A 20,901-nucleotide genomic window follows, 5' to 3' on the forward strand; every position below is an offset into this window, starting at 1 on the left:
GATCACTCTGTAAGCTCAGAGATATATCTCTTATTATCTGTGAAGTACCTATATATTGTCAGAATTTTATTTCAAAAATGCAGAATATTGATATTTATGTATAATAAAATATAAATTATACATCATTACATAACTCTAAAATTAAATATACAGAATTATTAAGAAAATTTAATTGAAATAGAATTATTAAAATATTTTAACAAGTTCATGGATGACAGGCTAATAATCTCAGTTCTAAAATAACTGAGAATTATTAGGACTCTGGATTTAAATATATATATATAACATTTTAAAGTTTTCCTGCATATATATTGAGGTATTTGCCTCATCCCTAATCCTGGTATTAATCATGTTTTGTTTTGTTTCTGTATACTAATAATCATTCACTATTTCAAAGTGTGTTCTCAAAGGATTATTTTTATAACCAGAGCTCTCAAGCCACTGACACAAAATATCCCCTACTGGCAAATAACTCTACCTTGCTGTATAATTTAAGTGAAGTCATTGCCCTAACCAAAGACTAATTCTTGTGATTAGGGCATTCCAATTCACTTTCTTGCAATTCTATAATATCCAACAATAGTTTTTCTAAGAGTCACTTTTCAATTTGCATATAAATGTCAACATTCTCTTCCATACTTGTAACATTTATAGGGTGGGAAACCACAAAGAAACATTCACCCCAATCAATGTTTTATTATTTGCCTTCATGCCTGATACTGAATTGTTAAATAGGTTTCTAAACACAACCATGGAACAAAGTGATTGTTGTTGAAACAAATAAATTAAAATATTTCTCACGGTCTTTTCCAGACAGATCATTCGGCAGAGTTAAAGCTAGATACTTTCTGGAACATTTGTTTTTATGTTCACTCTCAAGACTACATTAAAATTTATGGGAAGAAATTATCAAATTATAAAAAAGGAAAAATAAAGGCTTATAAAAGATGGGTATTTCTATCTCAAATTACTGGGAAAGTATTTCTGATGATTTCCAATGAAACCACAGTATTCAAGAATTTAACTGAAATAATTTTGACATGACAACATTTTTAGATACAGTTACCTAGGAAGTGTCTATGGCAAAAATCAAATATCATGTCTTTGACTACGGGAAGACGTAACAACTTTTACTAGTGTTTGAAATCTCTGTAATGCTGCTATCATTCAGCCTTCAACATCAAAAAATAATAGTAAAGATCTAGATGGTAAGTATTATTAGTTTAACTGCAAAGTCATTAAACCCTCAGCCCATGGAAACTCAGCAACCTCCTAAAAAATAGTTGGAAGACTTAAATAAACCGCTTCTTTTTTCCCCTTTGAATCTAATAGTACTTGTATCAAAGTGTACTGAATTTATCTACTAACAGTGACATAAATAACTGACTTTTCAATTCACAAACAAAATTAACATTCCAAAATAAAATTCTCATAAAATCATTCTAGTAAAAATATGCATATATCATGGCTTTTATTAATTTTCATTATTTCCTCAAAACAATGAGAAAAAAGGCTAAAATCATTCACAATTGTATAAAACTTCCATATGAGTATCTTGTATAAAACCTTATTTTAATGATTAATAATAAATAATATTCTTACATTTTTACACTGGCGCATCTTTTCTTAAGACAACAATAATTTTCAATAAACAATTTCTCTACTAAATCACACAGTACCACTCTTATTCTCCTCAAAAAGAAACAATTCAAAATATACACTATAAATGTGATTCATAATGTATTAAATCATTCCGCTTTTATAGTTGACCATTTTATAAGAAAAGGGGAGTGTGGTTAATCATCTGTAACCAAAATTGCTCATAGTATTTGGTCTAAATTCTGTTTTTAATACTGTCCCTCCCTTAGGCAATCTTGGTCAATGTGTATATAGTTTTTTTAGTCTGACTCTCTTCTTGCTTCATCATTTCATAGAAGTCATCCAATTATTTCTTTGAAATTTTCATGTTCATCATTCAACAATATAGCATTCCATTATATTCAAATTCCAAAAAATTTGTAGCCATTTTTCAATTGATTGGCAGTTAATTTATTTCATTTTATGATTTTTTAAAATATGACTGCTATTTCTAGTCTACTACACATGGGAATACATTTCTGTTCCTAAACTCATTGGAGAAATAAATCCATTAGTGAAGCTGATGGATTAATCAGCACAAACACGATAGTGCCTTTTTTGTATAATTCCAAATGGTTTCCCAGACTCATTGAATTACTTCTAACACTAATTCTCATGATATTTGAAAAATCACTGATGCTATTTTACCAATCACCTAAGACAATTCTTTAAGAATTTCAGGATATGTGGGTAGCTGGGTGACACAATGGTTTCAGTCCCAGACTTGGAGTTGGGAGGATCTGGTTTGAAATCTGGCCTCAGACACTTTCGAGATGTGTGCTCCTGGGTAAGTCACTTGATGCCTTCACCCACCTAACAGCCTAGTTTTTAACTGTCTTCTGTCTTAGAATCAATAAAACTCTAAGACAGAACGTAAGGGCTTAAAAACATTTTTGGATATGGATTTTCTGAACGTAACTGGCTCAGTTTACTTAGAACAGTTATTTAGAGGCACCCTGAATATCATTTTACTTTTCTTGGATTTCTACTAGTCATTACCTAGTTGTTGTTCTATTCTAACCAATTCAAAGAGCATGCTCTTTCACAATTTTTCATAGCCCAGAGAAACCTAGGAAAATTTATATTAACTGATACAAAATGTTTTCCATTGAATGATGATTTGTATGATGACAACATTACATTAACAAATCTGAAAGACTTAAGGACTCTGATCAATCCACTGACAATAATTCCAAAAGACTCATGATGAGAAGATGTCAGTACGACATCTTGATAGAGAGGATAGACTTGGGGTGCAGAATGCCATAAAATTTAGACAAGTCCAATGCAAGAATATGTTTTGTTTAACTATGCATATTTGAGAAAATTATTTTGTTTAATTTCTCAGATTAGGGAGGGTAAAAGGCATAGAAAATAATGCTTATTAAATAAAAAACTATCCTCCTTAGTAGATAAAATTATATAAAAGTTGAGTAATTCTGTTTTTTTTTCCTCCTCTGTGGTCTATTACTACTATTCTATCAATCTGATTTAGTGTTTCTAAGACTTATTTGATCTTTATATTACACAAATAAAATTAAAAATGATATTTTTGCTGTCCCTGAAATTCATTGACAACCTCAATTCACTCTGTATTTTATATCATGACAATTAGTCTTTTAGGACCATTTCTTTCTTTTTAAAATCACCATTACTTAATGGCCCAGCTGTGGTCTTCTACATTCATCTTTTAAAAATCTAAGTTTATAAAATCTGTGTAAGTACATTTATCTTTTTCTGAAAATGCTCTGTTTTTATTCTCATTAAAATTATTTCCATCTGTATTTTTAGGTCTTTATTCTTAGGTGTTTCTCATTCATCTGTTGCTAATTTTAGCTCCTGTTATAATGTATATAAAAGATAATAGGCCACATATTCTTTCCTATAACACTTGAAATCTTCTCTTCCACAATTTAGAGTATATAACAGACAGGACAAAGTTTTTCTCTCTTTTATCAGTCAACACATTCTAAGATGGAAGTTGTCATTTGCTCCCTAGTTTCTTATGACTTCTAATACAGTTATCAATCCTTCAGTGATGATTAGAATCTAAATGTGAATTTAATCAATTTTTCATTCTTTCCCAATCATTATCTCTACTCTTTCTGTACAGGTGATGTATTGTTTAATCTCATGAACATTTAATTTTTATTTCTCACTCTGTTGATCATTATATAAATGTTCTCTACCATGTTTGGGTCTTCTTTTTCTGGTGGTCATTCTTTTTTTTTTGTAAAGTTGCACTTAGTATTAATTGCTATAACTTATACTGAGAGATTATTTGAAGAAATAGAAAGATTACAACCCTGAGATTCAGGAAAGACATGGTTTCAAACCCCACTTTTTGATATTTACTAGCTATGGAACTATAGACAAGTTGTTCTGAGCCTCAAATGAAATAAAACACATAAGACAATTAAAATGATAAAGTACTATATAAATGTCAGCCACTATCTCATTCTTATCTTTTTTTAATTGGTGTCAGAAATAGTCTGATTATTAGCCATTACTCTATTAATTACTGCTATTCTTTTATATTAATATTCTGAATATTACAATATAGATATAGAATTGATTATTATTTTACTATGTATATGCAAAGTAAGAGTGAAAAAAACAGGATTCAGCTTGTAATTAAATTTTATACAGGGAAATCTCAGATTAGGAAATTCCCTCTACCAATATAAGTATATGCCTTATATGCAATTCACATAAACAAAGCAGTGCCTATAGAACTGAAATAAAATCTCTCACATAAGGTCACAAAACCAGTATGGGCAAAAGGAGGGGCATGAACACACATTTTAAGCACATCTTAATAACCATCTTGAAATACAAATTTCTTGCATTTGTCCTTCAAATTTCAAATTAAATAACTATTTTTCTTAGTTTCATGAAAGCCTAAGCCCTTTATACTCTTTATTATATACAAAATAAATGACTAAACATTTTCCCTCAATGTATGCAAATAAAATTAAATTCATTTGCAGTATGTTTTTTGTATTTAAGGATAGAAGAAAAGATGTATCATTGGGTTTTGATTAGGACAAGACATAAAGAATTCATTAAGCACTTTTTATAACTAATGATTATAGTAAATGGCATGGCAAGAAACATATACAGTATAAGAATAAGTAAGGAATGTCTAACCTTTTCATGGATTTTCTGGCCAGGTTCCATCCCTTCCATATGTTCTGACTCTGTGGTCCCTTCTGCAGATGCCATTTTCCTTTGAATGTGAGCATTTTGTTCCCTCAAAGCAACGATCTGCAAAAGAGGAGTAGGCATACTTTGAAAGCATAAGGAGAAAAGAGTATAAAGCTGAAAACAGTAAAAGCACTGACAAAAAACATTGATAAAATCTGAAAAGTACTCATTGATTGCCAGAAATGTCAGTTCATTCCTATTATTCCTTAAAGGGTTTTCCTAGCAGAGAACTGTTGTTAATTCATTCTCTTCTAGTGCTTGCATATGCATTTTTTAGGAAAGACTCAAACTGGAAGGCAATTATTTTGAGGGGGTGGAGCCAAGATGGTGGAAAAGATACAGGGGATCCATCTGATCTCTACCAAATGACACTAAAAAGATTATGATACAACACCTCAGAACAAATTCTGGAGCAGCATAACCCACAAAAGATGAAGTGAAGTAATTTTTCAGCCCAAAACAACTTAGAAGATCAGCATGAAGTATCTAGTACACTAGGGGGAGTTAGAGTGCAAAGCTTGCCAAGGTAGGTACTACAACAGCAAAGTGCCCCAATTGAAGCAGCAGAAAAGGCTGTTGGAGCTCTCAACTACAGATGGTAAAGGGAGTTGAAAAACTACTCAAAAGGGGATTTATAGAGGTGCCTTTGCTGGCTTTGGGTACAAGGTTCTTGTTACATTGCCCATATACAGATCCAGGAAGCAGTCTTGGGGCACAGGCTCAAGGTGAGGAAGATCACTAGCATATGCCAGTTCTTGGAGTCACAGAGAGCACAGAACCCTAATCACAGCTATAAGGGACAAAAGAGTGCTTGGGATTACTCAAAGATAATAGCACAGAGCAGGAGAGTATTAAATAAAATTTTCCTTATATCATACCACCTTGGAAGAACAAAAAACAGACACCAATACACAGAGCCAGTTCTGAAGACAACTGCACAAAGAATCTAATGCTTGGAACACTGCACCCTTCATCACAGTTGCAGTACTCAATTTTAACAGTTTTTTTTAAAAAAGGAAAACAAAAGAAAGACACTGGGAAATGAGTAAACAACAACAATAACAAAGAAACTCAACCCAGAAAGTTGTTTTGGTGACAGGGAAGATCAAAACATGAACTCAGAAGAAGATAAAAAAGGTATTACTGCTACATCCAAAACTTTTAAGAAAAATAGGAATCACTCTCAAGGCCAAAAATAATTAGTGGAGGTACTCAAAAAGCATTTAAAAATCAAATGAGAGAGGCAGATGAAAAATTGGGAAAAGAAATGATAGTATTACAGAAAATCATGAAGAAAGAATCAACAATTTGGTAAAGGAGACACAAAAATATTGAAGAAATTAGAACCTCAAAAAACAGAATAGGATAATTCATAATTGAGGCACAAAAAGGCAATAAAGAGAAAATTTCTTAAAAGGCAGAAGTGGCCATATTGGGAAAGTACACAAATCAATGAAGAAAATTAGATTTTGCCAAATGGAACAGGAGGTACAAAAATTCACTCAAGAAAACCACGCCATGAAACATCAAGAAACAATCAAAGAAAAAGAATTTAAAAAATAGAAATCTCACTGGAAATATAACTGACTTGGAAAATAAATCCAGGAGAGATAATCTAAGAATTATTGTACTCCTTGAAAACCATTACTAAAAATAAAGAGCTTGGACATCATCTTTTAAGAAATTATCAAGGAAAACTGCCCTGATAGTCTAGAATCCGGGAATAAAATAGAGATTGAAAGACTTTACCAATCACCTGAAAGAGATACCCAAAAGGATAAATCTCAGGAATATTATAGCCAAATTCCAGAACTCCCAAGACAAGGAGAAAATATTGCATGCAGACAAAAAGAAATAATTAAAATATTGTAGTGCCACTGTCAGGATAACACGAGATTTAGCAGCTTCTATATTAAAGGTTATGAGGGCCTGGAATATGATAGTCCATAGATCAATAAAGTTAGGACTTCAACCAATAAACTAAGCATAATGCTTCAGGGGAAAAGATGAGTTTTCCACGAAATAGAGAACTTTGAAATATTCCTGATGAAAAAGCAAGAACTGAGTGAAAAAATTGACTTTTGATTAAAACATTCAGGAGATTCATAAAAAAGTTAAACATGAAAGAGAAATCAAAAGACATTAAAGTTAAGCTGTGTACCTACTTACAGGAGGAGATGATTCTTATAAATCCAAAGAACTTTATTATTATTAGGGAATTTAGAAGGAATATACATAGACAATTGAAAAGGGTGTGAGTTTAGTATGATAGGATGACATAAAAAATAAAATTTTGGCAAGAGAAATAGGAATGAATTAGGAGGAGGGGGAAGGAATAAACAGAATCGAGTAAATTACCTCCCATAAAAAAGGCATGAAAGAGGTTTTACAGTGGACTGGACAATGGAGGATATGGGGAGGGGTATATGTGAACCTTAATTTCACTGGAATTGGCTCAATGAGACAACATACATAATCAGTTGGGCATGGGAATCTCTCTTGCCCTACAGGAAAGCATAAAGGTTAAGAGAAGGGAGATGAGACTGATAAGAGGGCAAACTGGGGGAAGTGGCTATCAGAAACTAAACAGGAGGTAATAGAATTGAGAGTAATAAACAGCAATTATATTGATGCAAAAGTTTTTTACAAGTCTCTCTAATAAAGACCTCATATCTCAAATTTATAAAGAAATGAGTCAAATAAGAATACAATCATTCTCCAATTAATAGTCAGAGTATGTGAGCGGATAGTTCTCAAAATAATTAAAGTCTTCTGTAGTCATGCAAAAAATGCTCTTAATCATTATTAATTTGAGAAATGCAAATTAAAACAACAGAAGTATCATGCCACACTAATGTTGTAAACTATTTTAGATGTAATTGGGGAAAATAAAATTTGAAAAAAGTCATTTTTTCCTAAACAAAAATGAATATTCTTTATTAAAAAAAACAACTTTTACCTTTTGTCTTAGAATCAATACTTACTGGTTAAAGGTAAAAGAACAGTAAGAGCTTGGCATTGGGGGTAAAATGTCATGGCAGTGTCACACACTTAGGAAGTGTCTACTATCACCTTTGAACTCGGGACCTCCAGTCTCCAGGTCTAGCTCTTAATCTACTGAGTCAACTAGCTGGCAGAAAAATGAACATTCCTAAGCACTATAATATGTGCAATCAACATCAGAGTTTGACTTCTATACCCAGTGGCTCCTCACTAAGAAATAACTTTTGTCCATTTTTTTTTACTTTTCCTCTTTGAACAAAATGAATAAGGAATATGAATGCAAAAGTGAAGACTAATTATTACACCTAGTATGTGTGCCTGTAAGGCTAAAGTAATCAACCTCATAGAAATTCGATAGTAATCATTTTTGAAGAGATGTCAATCAACACTTGACAGAAAACTCTATCCTTCAATCCAATTGTAGTACACAATTTAGTTTGGGATCTTATTTAAATGAGAAATACCATAAGAATGCAGAGTATTAATTTCTTTAAATTTTTAGTTCATTTTCAAAAACATAAAACTTTTGGTCATGGAGTAGCAACATGGTGCTTGGAAGAGATAATCACATTCATAGTTGGAAGACCTAAGTTGAAATCCTAGAGCTTCCATTTTTAAAACCTTATGAGTTTGGGAAAATCTCCTAAAATCTGACTTTCAGTTTTCACATACAGAAGAAGAGGGCACTTGATTATATAACCTTAAGGGTTTATATAATCATAAATCTAGATTTCATAGAAATCAAAGGAAGCAATCTATTTATTGTTCATACTCTAAATGGTACTCTGTTAGATCAATCCCAAGAATGGTTTGTATTGTCAAAATTTGTATTGAATACACAAACTCATTTGCTATGTATATGGTGACTGTTATGTTTTTGCAGTCATATTCTACTTTCTCTATCATCTCATCTGTGGAAATTTAAATTGTAGTAATATAAAGTAATACAGAGTTTTGCAAGTAAATCAAAATAGAATGTAGGTGTAAATATTGAGATGAACTAACTTGACTGTTAACACATAATTTTAAGCATTAGTTATTCCATTTTAGAAGTATTTGTTACCATCCAAAGAACAGAAAAATAAATGTGGTAACTGAATCTGGGACACTGAATGTGAAAGGTTTTTTTTTTGAAATCTGATGATCTCACCAGATGAAAAATATGTACCTTTCATCCTCCATCCATCAGTGAAACTCATATGAAATCTATACTTATAGCTAGAAATAGCTACATTAAGAAATCAAGAGTTATGAGCAACTCAAAGGGCAATAAAGAGATATATGCTGGCCAACTGTGGGAATACCATACTTCCAATCTTTCTATACATAGTAAATGGCATAAAGGACATTCCAATAGGTCTGTGCTCTCATTAGTTTGGATGTTCCTAAAGTGATACTGATGACAATCCATCTATGCTTCTCTTTCATGTGTGACTTGTATCTATCCCCTTTCTAAGTCCACCTAACGTGCTGGAAGCTTTCCTCATTTTCTTTTATTATTATGAACATGCCAGTGGAGAAATATGGCACTGTTAAGACTTGCCATATGATCAACTCATATTATTTTGTTAATAAGTTATACAACGATAAGCAAAGCACTTCAATTCTTCAGACCAGACCCCAGTTTCTTCATCTGTAAAAACAATGGGTTCACTCCACTGGGGTTTCTCATAGCATTTTGTTTAGACACTCATTCACTTCTCACAAATTAATGAGTTACAAATAAGTTTAAAGTATTTACTAAGAACTTAGTGTGGACCAGAAATGGCAACTATATCACTCTGTATTCTAGTTATTTATGTATTTGTTACACTACACTAAAAGATGCATAGTATATTACACTAGAAGCTGCATGATGCCACACGCAGTGATAACAACTTCATCAACTAATACAGTAACCTGTCACTGTGAACAAAGTATTAGTTGTGTATATGTTTGTGTGTATGAGTGTGTGTGTGTGTGTGTGTGTACTTCAGATGGCCATTCTACACTTGTAACCTTAATAACTGGGGGGGGGGGGGAAGGAGCTGTGTTCATGTTGTATTTGCAGTTTTTAAGTAACTATCATTAACAACTATCTACTGAATGAATCATTTTCAGAAGGATCACGATAAGGCAGAAAGTATACGGGAGATGACAAGGACTGGACTGGAGATGAAAATACATGCAGACTGAAGGGAATGGCAATGTTTTCAAAGTAGAAAAGAAAACTTGGTGGGTGGGGATTACAATTAACCCATAAGCATCTGAAAAGGCTATGACAAGGAAGAGGGATTTGACTTGTTTAAACTTAACTAGAAAGGTAATAAGAGCAAACAGTGGCAATTCCAAAGCATGAGATTTGGGCTTTATGAAAGGAAAGATGCCTAACAAATCTATCCAGTAGTGCAATGAGCTTTCTCAGGAAGTTTCCTATCCTGGTTAATATCTCCCCACCCCCAAAGAATATTATAAGAGATTTTGACTAGATTTAAACATGAAGTTTCAATGTCCATTTTACTTGCTGTTTTAAAGAGTGTTGCTCTCCCTATACTGAGGTGCCCACCTGGGAAGGGAGCCATAGATGCCATAGCCTTACTCTCACAGTTTTTCAAGTAGTAATTATAGCATCCTAGAAGCTTGATGTAATCCACATTTTTTGGATTGTTTACTGTCAATTGAGGAGGCAGCTAATTGGCTCAGTGGATAGAGCACTGGGCCAAGAGACAAGAAGAGCTCTGTTCAGAATTATTCTCTAACATTTACTTGCTATGGTGCTCAGGGCAAGCCACTTAACCTCTATTTTAATCCACTCTAGAAGGAAATGGCAAAACACTCCAGTATTTTTGCTCAGGAAACCTCAAAGGCAGTCCTGGCGTGCTTTGATTCACAGGGTTACAAAGAGTCAGACACAACTGAATAACTGTTAGCTAAGATTAGGCTCTTGCCTACCCTTTTAAGAACAGAATGAAAGAAAGAGATGGAACAAATCATTCTTCATTAGGCACAGCGTCATTATTAAGTCTCTACTACATGCTATGGTCATACACAATACTCTCTCGTTCTCTCAATCTTTATCATCTATTTTAGTATTAATTCTAAGACAAAAGAGTGGCGAGGGCTAAGCAATTGGGGTTGACTCACTCACAGTCACTTTCTTAGGAAGGGTCTGAGGTCACATTTGGACCCATGTTGTCCCAGTTCCAGGTATGCCACTTTATCTACTGTGCTACCTAGCTGCCCTACAATAATCTCTTCCTACAGTGTTCCACATTATCATGCAAATGATGCCTAAAGACAAAGGTATGATTTTTTTCATTTCTTCCCGCTGTTAAAATTATCATCTAATATGATCCCCACAGTTTTGTTAAATTCTACGTGACTATGTTCAGAGTGGACCTAAAGAGAAAGAAGGTATGAGTTCAAGTCCCACCTCTGAAACATAGTGGCTTAGGGACCCTGGGCAAGTCATTAATTTCTCTGTTCTCTAGGCTAATCTCTAAGTCTCAAAGGTGCAGAGAAACTGCTCCCTTGCAATGGTTGAGGGAGTTTCTTCATCTGGGGATTATTATTATTATTAAATTGTTATTATCATTGAATTAACAATCACTTCATGATAATGATATCTATGATGATGAAGATGATATAAATTCACCTTAAGATCAAAGAATTTGGGGCTGGAAGGAAGGGATTAACTAGTATAATCTTCTCATTTTATATTTGATGAAATTACAGTCTACAGAGGTTATATGACTTACCCGAGAGCATAAAGATATTAAGTGCCAAAGCTAGGATTGGAACCCAGACCCTCTGGTTACCATCAATGCTTTTTATCTTAAACCATGTTTTCTGCCCTTACATAGTATTACTAAAAATAACAACAATAAGTTGGAAAAATCAAATGACTTGCCTCACAGTTGCTTATTTTGTAAGTTTAGGAGGCAGGGTTCAATGCTAAGGTCTTTAAATCCAAATGCACTGTTCTTTCTACTAGCCTTTTGATCCTATAATGAATGTCATCTGAAAACCTGCCTTATAGTGATAAACACAGGAATGAATGCGCAGCATCAGTTACTCACCTTAACTCTTACAGAAAGTTACAAGGAGGGGACTTTTGGAAGGATGCTCCAAATTACTATAGTTTTAGTACCCAAAGCTAGTTCTTTTGATACTGGCTTTGAACTAGCTCAGTAGATAAAGCACTAGTCCTGGAATCAGAAAGATATGAGTTCAAACCCACCTTCAGATACTTGCTAGGTGTGTGACCATTGGCAAGCTAGTTAACCTCTTCTTGGCTTACTTTCCTAATTTGTGAAATGGGAATAATAGCACCTACATGGCACGCTTGTTGTGAATATAAAATGAGATAACATTTGTAAGGCTCTTTTCAATCCGTAAGTCCCCACAGAAAGGCTTGTTATTGTAATTGCATATAATGATTATTTCAAATATAATGTGCTTATGTTACATATGTATTGTTTCTCCCCAAAATGATTAATTTTTTTTTACAAATCATTGCCTTTTGTTTTAGAAACAATACTAAATATCCCCTTCCAAAGCAGAAGGGAGGTAAGATTTAGGCAATTAGGGTTAAATCACTTGTCTACGGTCACTCAATTAAGAAGTGTCTGAGGCCAAAGATGAACCCAGTTCCTCCTGACTCCAGAGCAGTGCTCTATCCATTAAAGTCATCTACTTGTCACAACATGATTGATTAAAAAAAACACTAGATAACAGGATCGTAGCTCTTGCATTACAAGGAACCTCAGAGGTCATCAAATCTTATACACTTGTTTTAAAAATGAGGGAACCAAGGATAAAGACAGGGAAGTGACTTGCCCAAGATCACACAGGCAGTATTGCTGTTAGAATCTGATTTGATGGCCATTGACTTAAGAACCAGTGTGCTTTCTGCTATATTACACTTTGACTGTGCTAATAGATCCTAAGGATTATAGCTTTCTTAGGTCAATTACAAAGAAAACAATGCCAGTACCAGAAGTTGAAAACTATATGTTTAAGATCAATATTATTCCAGAGCCAAAGGTAATGGTGCTTGGTGTTGATAGGGCATGGAATTAAAGAATAGGAGCTGGATCAAAGGAGAGGTGCAGAGCTAAACACCAAAGTTGAATTTAGAGGGAGAATGGATTCAAAGAATTTGAAATTCTAGATTAAGAAATATTCCGGGAATGTAAAGTAAGTAGAATAAGTAGGGACTTAATGCTGTGCAGTAGGGTCAGGAAGAGCTGAGTTCAAATCTCAGACACTTTCTAGCTTTGTAGCCTTCAGCAAGTCACTTATCCCCATTCATCTTGGTTCACTCATCTGTAAAGTGAGCTGAAGATGGAAATGGAAAACCACTCTAGTATCTTTGCCAAGAATACCCAAAATGGGGTCATAAAGAATCAGACATTACTAAATACCAACACTGCATCTGAGTTTAAATAACATGAAACACAAGTGATCCGGGCACTCTTCACATGTATTAGAACCAAGGTCATGGTCTCAGAGCTAATGAAAAGAATAGACAAACACAATGTCAACAACATCCAGAAATTAATTTCAACTAACAGTTTCAATTTTTTCCCTCCATGAAGCCCTTAGTCAGAAGTGAAAACAAGCAGCAAAATGGACTGATTTCATTTTCACCTGCCCTCCCCTCTGTTTCCTCTCACCAGCCTCCTAGAAGTGTTAATGAACAGAGAATCACTGCAAAGGTTAGAAGGAAATGGAAAAGCACGATTTAGTCAGGTTTGGATAATCAGCTCCTGAGTGGCCAAAAGGTAGGAAGAGTTTCAAAATTCATACAACACAGGAGATTCCTTGTTAAAGATAAGACAAGTATTGCTGTGCCAATGCCCTCCCCCATCTATGACAGCTTCAGCTATAAATAAAAGTGACAAAGGTGGAAATGAATTTCCTTTTGATAGGTCAGTTATTTTGGAGAATAAACATGGAGGCTATATCTTGATAAAAAGCTACGTTAATATTTTGGTGGACTTTCCATGACAGTCTGTATTCAGCCATCACTACTATCACCACCTATTTTTCTCAAAGCGATATCTTCCATCACTTTCCATCAATCCCACTGTCAGTAGCAGTAGGCTGCATCAAAATTCAACACATCGCATGTTGGAATGAGATGGAAATGAGATGGAAAGAGATGGAATGGAGCAATAAACTTTTTTATGTATAGGACTTCTCTTTTCCCACCCAATGCACAGACATCCCCATGTGCTGTCAACTCTAGAAGAGTCTTGCATTCCAAGACTGTAGCAGAATACTTGTGGGCATTTTGAGTGTAGGCATATGTCTATATACACACATGACAGACAATGTAATATGAAGTCCTACTTTGTTGAGATAAATGCAGGAAGGTCCAGCATCAGTTACTCTGTTTAACTATTAGAGAAAGTTACAAATAGGCACTTTTGGAAGGATGTTCCAAATTACCATCCTATAAAAAGCTAAACGGCACAGTGAATAGTGCGCTGGGTCTGGAATCAGAAGACTTACTTTCAAGATTTCAAATCTGGTCCCAGACATTTACTAGTTCTGTGACCCTGGACAAGTCACTTAATCCTGTCATTATCTATAAAAGAAACTGGAGAAGGAAATGGCAAACCAGTCTGGCATCTTTGACATGAAAACCAAAATGAGGTCACAAAGAATTGGACACAACAAACAAATGAACAATAATCAGGAAAAAATGTGTCGATTGGGAATTCGGAAAAAGATGGAAGAAGCGTTGTAGGTGACATCTGGAGAACCAAGTAGGTGGTGACTTGCCAAACAACACGCAGTCAAACCTAGGCTAAATAAAAGGAACATCATTAGTTTCCAAGGATGAACAATGAAACTCTTTTCCCATAAGGAAGATAAAAGGATTTGACATGCAAACTAGTTATGGGCCATTGATTTAGTGTTGGAAGGGAAAAGAGGAAATCTAGAAGTCATTCTCTCTTTTAATACAAATGAGGAAACTAAAGCTCAGGAAGTTTAAGTGAATTTTCCATGGTCATAGAGGCAGTGTCAGAGGCAAGATTTGAACCTAGGTTTTCTGATGAGATAATGCTCTGACATAGACTGAAAGAGATGATTGCTATATAAGTTCATAGGATTTCTTTATTATAAGAGAGGGTTATATCATAAAGTATACTGAAAATGACTGTGATACAAAAAAGTGATATCTATTACACATTAAAACAAACAAAATTATGCTAGTCAGGGGAAGAACTAATACCAGAATTTAAGTTGTTAGAGGACTAATCCATCTTATTTCTTCATACGTCTCTTAGATAAAATTTCTTAGCTGAGCACTGGATTGGTGATGACTTGGTTCACTAGCTTGTAGGTAGCATAGACATTTTCTCAGTCTCTTTTGGTGACAAAGTTCAAACCAGATATTGTGAAGAAATCAGATACTATACAGGGTAGCATTAATTGACTGCTCAATGTTTTCTAGGAAAAACAAACAATTACATTCCTGAGGATGCTTAGGGATAGTGGGATACACTTGAGGAAACACTGAACTTCATTTGAAAAAGCCTCCATGTTATTTACTGACCCTGGGACCTTGGGGAACTCACAGAATTAAAACATTGGAAAGGATGTCAAGAGTGATCTAGCGTAGTCTCTCATTAAAGCATGAGTACTCCCGAGTTTAAAATTTCCAGAGTAAGATCACTGTTAGTTGGAAAACTAAATAACAAGTTGGTTCTTTATTCTTTTTATCAAAAGCTAATTAGAGCAGGAACTTGTGAAATCATTAGTAAGTAAAGGATCTACCTTTTTTTTTTTTGGTAAATTCTATATATGATCATAAGGTTTGGAGTTAGAAGGAAGTGAAGAAATCATTTTGTCCAATCTCATTTTTAAGAACCACTTTATCAACATACATTTATTAAATATCTGTTACATGCCAAGTTGCAATATTAAGGACTAAGGATACAAGAAAGATAAAGACAAAACATAACAAAATAAATCAACAAAAAATAGTCTCTGCCATCAAGGAGCTCATAGTCTGGAGGAAGTGACATCAGGCAGACATCTTTGTACAATCACGAAAAAGATAGGATAAATTGACTGCTTAATGTTTTCTAGGAGAAAACCCCCAACTATTACATTCCTTGGAGCTAATTTCCAGGACAAGACAGTATCAATAAAATGGTCAGGGGGAAGATTCTTATAGAAGGTGGGAATTTAGCTAAGAAGGAAGTCATGAGCTGGAGATGATTAAGGAAAAAAAATTGAAGGCATGGGGACAGCCTTTCAGAATGTAGACAGTAGGGAAATAGAGTGTGGGACTTTAGTACGGAAGACATATTATATATATACATATACATATATAATGAATTTACATATGATATATAAGATATGTACATATATATTCACATATTTTTATCTACCAAAAAGAATACTTAAATAAAATTTTATCCAAATCTGTAGATATTTATTTATCAACTACTACATATAAGTCACTCTACTAAAGGCTTTATAATGGAATAATGTATAAAATGTGTGTGTGTGTGTGTGTGTGCGTATACACCTATTGTGTACAAGGCACTCTACTAAAGATTGTGCGAAGCTGCCAACATAAGTGACCATGCTTAATGAGTGAGGCAGATAGGTGACACAGTGAATAGAATACTGGGTCTGAAGTCAGAAAACTCATCTTCATGAATTCAAACCTGGACTCAGACAATTACTGGCTGTGTAAGCCTGGGAAAGTCACAATACTTTTTGCCTCAGTTTCCTCAGTTATAAAATTAGTAGGAGAAAGAAACATCAAAATGTTCCAGTATCTTTGCCAAGAAAATCTCAAATTGGGGTCACAAAGAGTCAAACATACTTGAAACAAATAATTGAACTTAAAAATCTGGAGCACCTAATACATTATGAATTTGATATGAAAATGATAATTATGAATAATTATGAATCTGTTATTTTGAATTGATAAGGGCCCTAGTAGAAAGAAATTCCCTCTGGCAGGATAGGTCAGCATCTTCTTTGCAAGTTAGCCCTTGAAAGTTGTCTAGAGAACAGATATATTTATTGATTTGCTCATAGTCACAAAGTCAGTATATAGCAGAGACTGGAACCAAACTAAGATACACCTGGTTGTAGGGCTAGCTAGCTCTTTGACTACTTTAGCTACTTTCTCTAGCTAAAGTGGGTTTATAATCTATTTAGATAACTGAAACAAAGTTTGGATGTCTTACTATTTTCTTCAATATTTGACATCTAAAAAATTAAACATATGTCCTGAATTTAAAATATTTCTATACATAGAAACATCTTTCAAATATGCTTCTATTCTAAGATGCCTCCAGATATACTTGGAGCTGAGATTCGCCTTTATTATCTATAAAATAGAGACAATGATAATTGCCTTTCTTCCTTTGATGGAGGCAGCATGTTTGGATAGAGAGGAATCTTTTTTTGTTTTGAAAAATTTATTTAATTAATTAATTTAGAATATTTTCCCATGGTTACAAGATTCTTGTTCTTTCCCTCTCCTACCCCCTCCCATAGCTGACATGCCATTCCACTGGGTTTTACATATGTCATTAATCAATAACTATTTTCATATTATTGATATTTGCATTTGTGTGATCATTTAGAATCTATATCTGAGAGGAATCTTTTAAACCAGAGTGGAATGACTTCAAGTTTAGAATTTGATCCATATTTATTATAAGTCTCTGGAAAAGGCAATGAGCATTTAGAAGTGAAGGGGGAAGAAAGAGAGGGAGGCATGGAGGGAGAAAGGAAAGGCAGATACATTTGGGAGTCTGTAGAGATATGGTAAGTGAACAGCTCAAACTTATGAGCTTGATATAACTACAGAAAACCAGATGGAGATATGCAGTAGGCATTATAGCACTGTAATCATTTTTGTTATTGGTGGGGCGGAACCAAGATGGTGGGGAAGGTATAGAGATCCATCTGGTTTCTACCAAATTTCCCTCCAAAAAACAATGACATAATGCCTCAAAATGAATTCTGGAGCAGTATAATCCAAAGAAAGACAAGATAAAGTATTTCATTCAGTCCCAAACAATCAAGAAGGTTGGCACAAGGGATCTAGTGCACCAGGGAAGAGGCAGAGTACAATGCCAGTGGGGACCCTACCTAGGCAACAGGTCTTGGGTGCAGCTGAAGCAGCAGAAAAGCCTTCCATAACTCTCAGCCATGGATGGTAAGGAGAGGAATGGATAACTTCTCAGAAGGAGATTGTGGGTTCCCTTTGCTGGCTCTGGGTACAAGACTTTTCTTACATTGCCCATATGAAGAACTATGGCATAGTTCTAGGGCACAGACACAGGATGAAGAGGAGTACCAACATATAATAGTACTTGCAGCCACAGGGGAGCAGGGGAACCTGGTCACACTTCCAAGGGGCAAAAGAGTGCTTGAGGTTGCTCACAGAGTAGAGCACAAGCTGAGAGAGTATTAAATACACCTTTTCTTACTCCATACCACCTCTGAAGAATTGAAAGTGGATAGTGCCAGCTCTGAGGGTAACTGCAAAAAGAATTTGAAGTTTGGAATAGTGCTCCCTTCACCCCAGTTACAGAACTCACTTTAACATTTTTTTAAACTAAAAGAAAAAGGCAAGAAAATGGACAATAAATACACCAAAAAGCAAAACTCAACATTGAGAATTATTCTGGTGACAGAGTAGACTCAGAAGGAGACAACAAAGTGAATAATACTTCTACATCAAAAGCCTCAAAGAAATATATGGGTTCCTCTTAAGCCCAAGAAGAATGAATGGAGGATCTCAAAAAGGATTAAAAAATAAATAAGACAGGTAGAAGGAAATAAATGAAAGTGATATAGGAAAATCTTGAAAAAAGTGGTGAATAGATTGCTAAAGGAGGCACAAAAAATGCTGAAGAATTTTAATATCTTAAAAAATTGAATAGGCCAAGTAGTAAAAGAAGAACAAAAGTCCAAAGAAGAGAATTTCTTAAAAAGCAAAATGAGCCAAAATAAAAAAGATATAGAAAAACACACCAAACAGAAAAACTTCTTGGAAAACTGAATTAATCCCTTGTAAAAAGACAAATTCACTAAGGAAAAGACCTCTTTACAAAATATAATTGGCCAAATGGGAAAAAAAGGACATAAAAATTCACTCATGAAAATCATGCCTAAAAAATTAGAATTGCATAAGTGGAAGATAGTGACTCCATTAGACATCAAGAAGCCATCAAATTCAAAAGAATGAAAAAAAATAAAAGAAAATGTAAAATATCACATGGGAAATACACCTTACCTGGCAAATGAATCCAGGAGAGTCAAACTAAGAATTATTGGACTACCTGAAAGCCTTGATAAAAAAAAAATCTTAGAAATCATCTTACAAGAAATCATCAGAGAAAACTGCCTGGATATTCTAGAACTAGTGGACAAAATAGAAACTGAAAGAATCCACCAAAAGGATAACTCCCAGGAATATTATATTCAAGCTCCCATAACAATAAAAAATATGTCAAGTAGTCAAAAAGAAACAAATGAAATATTGTGGATGGAGTTCATTTGTTTCTTTGGTGGGGGAGAGTATTTGAGACTCAATATTCTTTGAAAAATGTTAGAAACTGTTTTTTACATGTAATTTTGGAAAAATTTTAATTTCATTTAAAAAGTGTTACTGTTCAGGATGAAGGAAGGAAAGATAGAGGGGAGAAAGGAGGAAGAAAAAGGAGGCAAAATCATTTATTGAATGCTCACAATCTGCCAAGCACTATGTTAAGTACTCAGGGTACAAAAACAAAAACTAAGAAACTATTTATACAGTAGCTTTCATTCCTATAGAGAGAGATAATACATGTAGGAGAGGGGTTGCCAAAGAATGGAATTTTAATTAAGAGAATAAAAAGTATGGGAATTTGATCCACAGGACCATCAATTGCCATATCTTTCTAGAAGCAACTATAGTACTGGCTGTTCCCGTGCCCAGAACAAAAGATAAAATAAAGGGAAGGTTGGTAGAGCTGATGGCAAGACATTAGGTAGGCAGGTAGATGAGATATTATATGTAATTTTCTGCAGGACTGGTGAGTTCTAATCAAGACCATGGAAATGTAGTTCTACAATTGAGTAGATTAATTTTCCCTAGCAATAGAGGTCAATTTATGGATCCTGGAAGTCTAGTGCAAAAGTTGTCATTTCATATATAATGAAAAATGGATATGGCATGGAGACAAATGTTAACAGCTGTTTGGTCTGGTGAAATGGTCCACCTCCTTTGTAAGAAGAGTAGAGTATGTTTCTCCAAAAGCTTTTTAGGTCACAGCATCATAGGTACAAGATTTAGAACTAATTGAGGTTCAAGATCATTAAGTCCAAATCCTTTATGTGAAAAGTGAAACATGAAGTCACTCAGTGCTTTTCCTAGGATCATATAATAAGTATCTATGGCCAAAATCCAACTCAGTTCTTTCTGAGCAATATAGTCACAAGTCTACCATTCCTAATCCCAAGAAAAAAAAATGATTTACTTTTTAAAAAGCTTTCTGGGGATCAAAAATACAGTAATTTATATTAATATAGCATATTAAGTAAACTCAGTTCTTAAGGGATCAGACCTGAGTTCTACTCTGGGATTTGCTATGGAAGGAAGAATAATCACTCTTAGCCTTACTCTTTTATTGGTAAATAATGATCATTGCTCTATCTGCATCACAATGTATTTGGAGTAAAGTGCTTAGTAAATGATAATACATTATATAAACATGATTTTATGTGATTAATTATAAACTAAAAATGCTCTAATCACATGAAGTATTCTATATTCATAAAATCTATATTTATAAAATAGACCATTTTAAAAAGTTTGCCTTTTTTTTCAAATTCAAATCTTTGTTTCCAAATCTTTGTGGTATATTTTTTATTTATCAACTGTTTTTCTAATTTAGCCAGGACCACTTTTAATCTCTATTTTAAAAAAATCTCCCTTTTTAAAGCTATTGGGACTTAAATTTCTTTGTTTTTCATTCCTATCTACCTTCACCTATTTAAATATCTCAGCCTTTAGAGAATCTCCACATCTAATTAACAAAA

General features: G+C 34.0%; 1 protein-coding gene across 21 annotated transcripts in view; it reads right to left on the minus strand.

The window, feature by feature from the left end:
- PPFIA2 (PTPRF interacting protein alpha 2) overlaps positions 1-20,901 on the minus strand; it is a 654,901-nt gene that overhangs the window by 158,290 nt on the left and 475,710 nt on the right. For all 21 annotated transcript variants that reach the window (XM_056798558.1, XM_056798566.1, XM_056798564.1 and 18 more), the window contains one exon: positions 4,789-4,905. In XM_056798558.1, the coding sequence (XP_056654536.1) occupies positions 4,789-4,905 (117 nt within the window). The remainder of the gene's footprint in view (positions 1-4,788; positions 4,906-20,901) is intronic.

Source organism: Monodelphis domestica, chromosome 5 (genome assembly GCF_027887165.1).
Source record: "Monodelphis domestica isolate mMonDom1 chromosome 5, mMonDom1.pri, whole genome shotgun sequence".
Classification (NCBI taxonomy): domain Eukaryota; kingdom Metazoa; phylum Chordata; class Mammalia; order Didelphimorphia; family Didelphidae; genus Monodelphis; species Monodelphis domestica.